General features: G+C 43.0%; 1 protein-coding gene across 1 annotated transcript; it reads left to right on the forward strand.

Moving 5' to 3' along the window:
- The first annotated feature begins 200 nt into the window (after positions 1–200).
- LOC120906152 lies at positions 201–1,642 on the forward strand. Its single transcript, XM_040317641.1, has 2 exons — positions 201–682; positions 774–1,642. The coding sequence occupies exons 1-2, from the start codon at positions 528–530 to the stop codon at positions 1,456–1,458; spliced, it is 840 nt and encodes a 279-aa protein (XP_040173575.1). The 5' UTR covers positions 201–527; the 3' UTR covers positions 1,459–1,642.
- The last annotated feature ends 1,940 nt before the right edge of the window (positions 1,643–3,582 follow it).

The raw sequence follows: 3,582 nt of genomic DNA on the forward strand, positions 1-3,582 counted from the left end.
CGCGCGGGACTTAGAACGAAACGCGCACAACCATCTCCGACAAAGCGTCGCGCTGTACTGGTGGTGTTGTACGCGTAGGAAGGGGGGACATACGGAGCGATGGTTCGATGCTGTAGTGTAAGCGAGACAACACGATGTTCCAAGTTGTTGAGCTCGCTGAAAGAAGACACACACATTCACAGACGGCTCGTCAAAGCACGGTATTTGTATTGGTGTTAGTGAAGCGCGCGTGTAAAACAGAATGCGAACTCTCATCGCAGCGCGTTTCTCCGTGCCTCCTCAAGCTCCCTCATACCCCACGGCCTGAATCACTCAAAATTTGGAGTCTCATTGTTTGCGTGGTAGTTAAAAAAAACGACAGTTGGTATAAAAAAATGCTCTAGTGCAAAAAAACATTGTCCTACCCTCCATCTTTTTGCACTTTTGCTTTTGTATGTTGCATATGTGCTTTATCTCTTTCACACAAGTAGGCACACATAGGCCCCACCGTGACGTCATATTCACCAAATCAAGCATGACCTGTCTATATGTGCCGACTGTTAATTCTGCATTGTTCTGTTCTACCGCATTTGAATTCTGTGAATAGAGGAAATTTTGTTAAGGTATTTTTTATCAAGAGGCATTCTTACGAAAACTCCACTCCGTACCGGCTTTATGACTGTCCAGAAGCTTATACGCTCAGGTAAGTTGATGAGATGCTTTCAATCATGCTAGAATCTAATATCTATAATATCTAATCTAATCAAACGCCAACGTAACAATCATCTTTTTAGGAAAATGCAAAATATATATCATGATCATCGATATGCAACATTCGCATCACAGCCGATTCTCGAAATGATGGAAATTAGCACCTCCAATCCATCGGATTTATCTGCTCCACCGTCTGTTCCATCGGTCGTCCCCGCTGTTATTCTTGATTCGACATTCTTGGCTGTCTCATCGTCACCACCACCTATATTCGTTTCGTCAGATATGTTGACCATCCCATCGTCACCGCCACCCATCACTGATGTTTCCGGTACAGATCTTTTCGGTGGATCTATGCCCAGTTCGTCAGCCATGCCGGGACAGCGATCCTCTTCCGGACCGTCATCCTCGCCCAGTCTGACGTCTTTACCTGGTTCATCTTCATCATCCGGCGCGCATAATAATTCACTTGATAAAAAAGTGGACATTCTTATTAAACTATCGAAGCAGACTGCGGCTGAGGTCAAAATTATGTTTAATGCAATGAATCCGAGAGCTGGGACAACCTCACGCAATACAGCCATCACTGCCATTGAAACAGAAGAAGAGTTAGAAGCCTTTAATGCTAACTTAGAGGTTAATACGTATATGGCTGTGATGCTATGCTCGCTTTTGTATACAATTGATCATATAAAATATGTTAAAGAAAGACTTGACAAAATAATAGATCTATTGTTTACTAGGAAATTTCTTTCAAAATGTAGTTAGTCAGGGACTGGTCGTCCCAATCAAAAAGTCGCATTTGCTGCGTTTGAAAATGTATTCGTTTTAATCAAATTTGCTGGAGGAAACAAATTTCTTCAATTGAATGACGACTACGTAAAGAAGATTTTAGTGAGTTAAATGGATCATGGGAAGGGAAGAAATGAAACAAAAACGTTGCGGGAAATAGTTTCACTTTAGAAGCTTAGAATATTACAAGTAAATTTGTAAAGATTCACAGAAATATAAAAAATGTAAACAATTATTAATCAATGAAATCAAGTAGGGGAAGGTAGGTAAAGACGGACACGTTAAGGGAAATGGGAAAAATTTAGGGATATATAAGTGCAACGACCATGAAAAAGTGCATACATTATCTTACACTCATGTTTTATCAGAAAATGTGTTGAAACTTTTAAGTTTCCATTGATTTTTGTGTTTTTTTCATGAATGAAAAACATGATTTTTTTCGTGCGGTTTTGAAATGTTCGGGTAAGACAGACACCTGACATGGGAAAGATGGACACCATGAAGGGTAAGATGGACACCTGTAAAACAGGTTAGAAAGTGAAGAGTTTTACAGTATTTTAACAAATTCTATCGCTTTCCACGTCCTGGTACGTTTATAAACCAATTATTGGCCTATTGCAACGGCGATTCATTCAGCCGTGGTTTTAGAAATTGTAAACAACATTTCTAATACATCGTAGAATGCAGCATCTAAAACAGTATTGAAATATCGCGCAATTTCAGCTGAAGTTGCTCCAGCGTACAGAACAACGGTCTTGAACTTCCTTTTAGGAAATGACTCCGCGAAAAGTCCACGACCCCAGTATTTATAAGGGACTTGTTAGTAGTTTGGATTTCCACCATGTCAAAATTCAACATTTCATTTTTGTAATCTCATAGAATTTCTCATCTATTCCTGAACAATGTCGTATCAATGTCTCATCTTTTTATTGCTTAAAGTTGCCCAAGTCGTGACAAGATATTGGATTTCGTGAAGCGCCTCTTCAGCGTCGAGCGAGTAATAGCATAACGAATGGCTACTATTTTGACTGGTGTTTAATTTCTCACTAATATTAATACTTTCCCTAGTTGCTGATTGGTTTATAGCTTCGAAATATTCTTATTTAAGGTATTTAATGACATCTATTCATCGCCAATTGATACTTACTTACTTACTTATCCGGCGCTACAACTGCTTTGCGGTCTTGGCTTGCCTCAGGAGTGTCCGAAACCGCTCACGGTCTCGCACCTTCGTCAGCCAGTCCGTTATCCCTTAATGGCGGACGCCTCCACGCCATCTTGCCACCTCAATTTGGGCCTACCACGCCTCCTCTGTCCTTGTGGACGGCCTAAAAAGACTTTACGGGCTGGGTCGTCCGTTTCCATGCGTATAACATGGCCAGCCCACCGGAGCCTGGCGAGCTTTATACGCTGTACGACAGTGAGGTCGCCGTACATCTCGTATAGCTCGTCATTATAGCGGCTCCTCCATTGTCCTTCCACACATACGGGGCCAAGTATCCTTCTGAGCATCTTCCTCTCGAACGCGGCTAAGAGGGTTTCGTCAGATTTGGACAGTGTCCATGTCTCAGAGGCGTGTGTGAGCACTGGTACTATATAGGTACTTTATAGTTCCATCTTCGTCCGTCGCGACAGGTTCTTTGAGGTGAACTGCTTTTTCAGGCTATAGAATGACCGGTTGGCAGCCAGCATCCTTGCGCGCAACTCAGCTTCCATGCTATTGTCGTTGCTGACCTTTGATCCCAGATAGGTGAATTGTGGGACGACTTCAAAAGTGCGTTCACCTATCTGCACGTCACGCCTACGTAAATTCTGATTATTTATTGGTAGGTCCGCTAATGTTGCCACCATCAGTGTGGTCTTTGCCTCGTTTATCTGCAATCCGAGGTTCTCTGCCGCCTGCTCGATCCCTTGGTAGGCTTCTGCTACATAGGAGAGCCGCAGACCAATGATGTCTATATGATCAGCGTATGCCAGGATCTGGGTTGCCTTATAGAAGATGGTTCCCATAGTCTCCACCCTCGAGTCGCGGATGGCCCTCTCTAGCGCCAAGTTGAATAGAAGATAGGCAAGCCCGTCCCCCTGGCGCAGACCCTTGGT

Source organism: Anopheles arabiensis, chromosome X (genome assembly GCF_016920715.1).
Source record: "Anopheles arabiensis isolate DONGOLA chromosome X, AaraD3, whole genome shotgun sequence".
In the NCBI taxonomy this organism is placed as follows: domain Eukaryota; kingdom Metazoa; phylum Arthropoda; class Insecta; order Diptera; family Culicidae; genus Anopheles; species Anopheles arabiensis.

Bases quoted from the DNA above. Each gene is read 5' to 3' on its own strand.
- LOC120906152 (XM_040317641.1), top strand. From the start codon at position 528: ATGTGCCGACTGTTAATTCTGCATTGTTCTGTTCTACCGCATTTGAAT. The intron at 683-773 runs GTAAGTTGATGA...TCATCTTTTTAG, and splicing joins CCAGAAGCTTATACGCTCAG to GAAAATGCAAAATATATATC.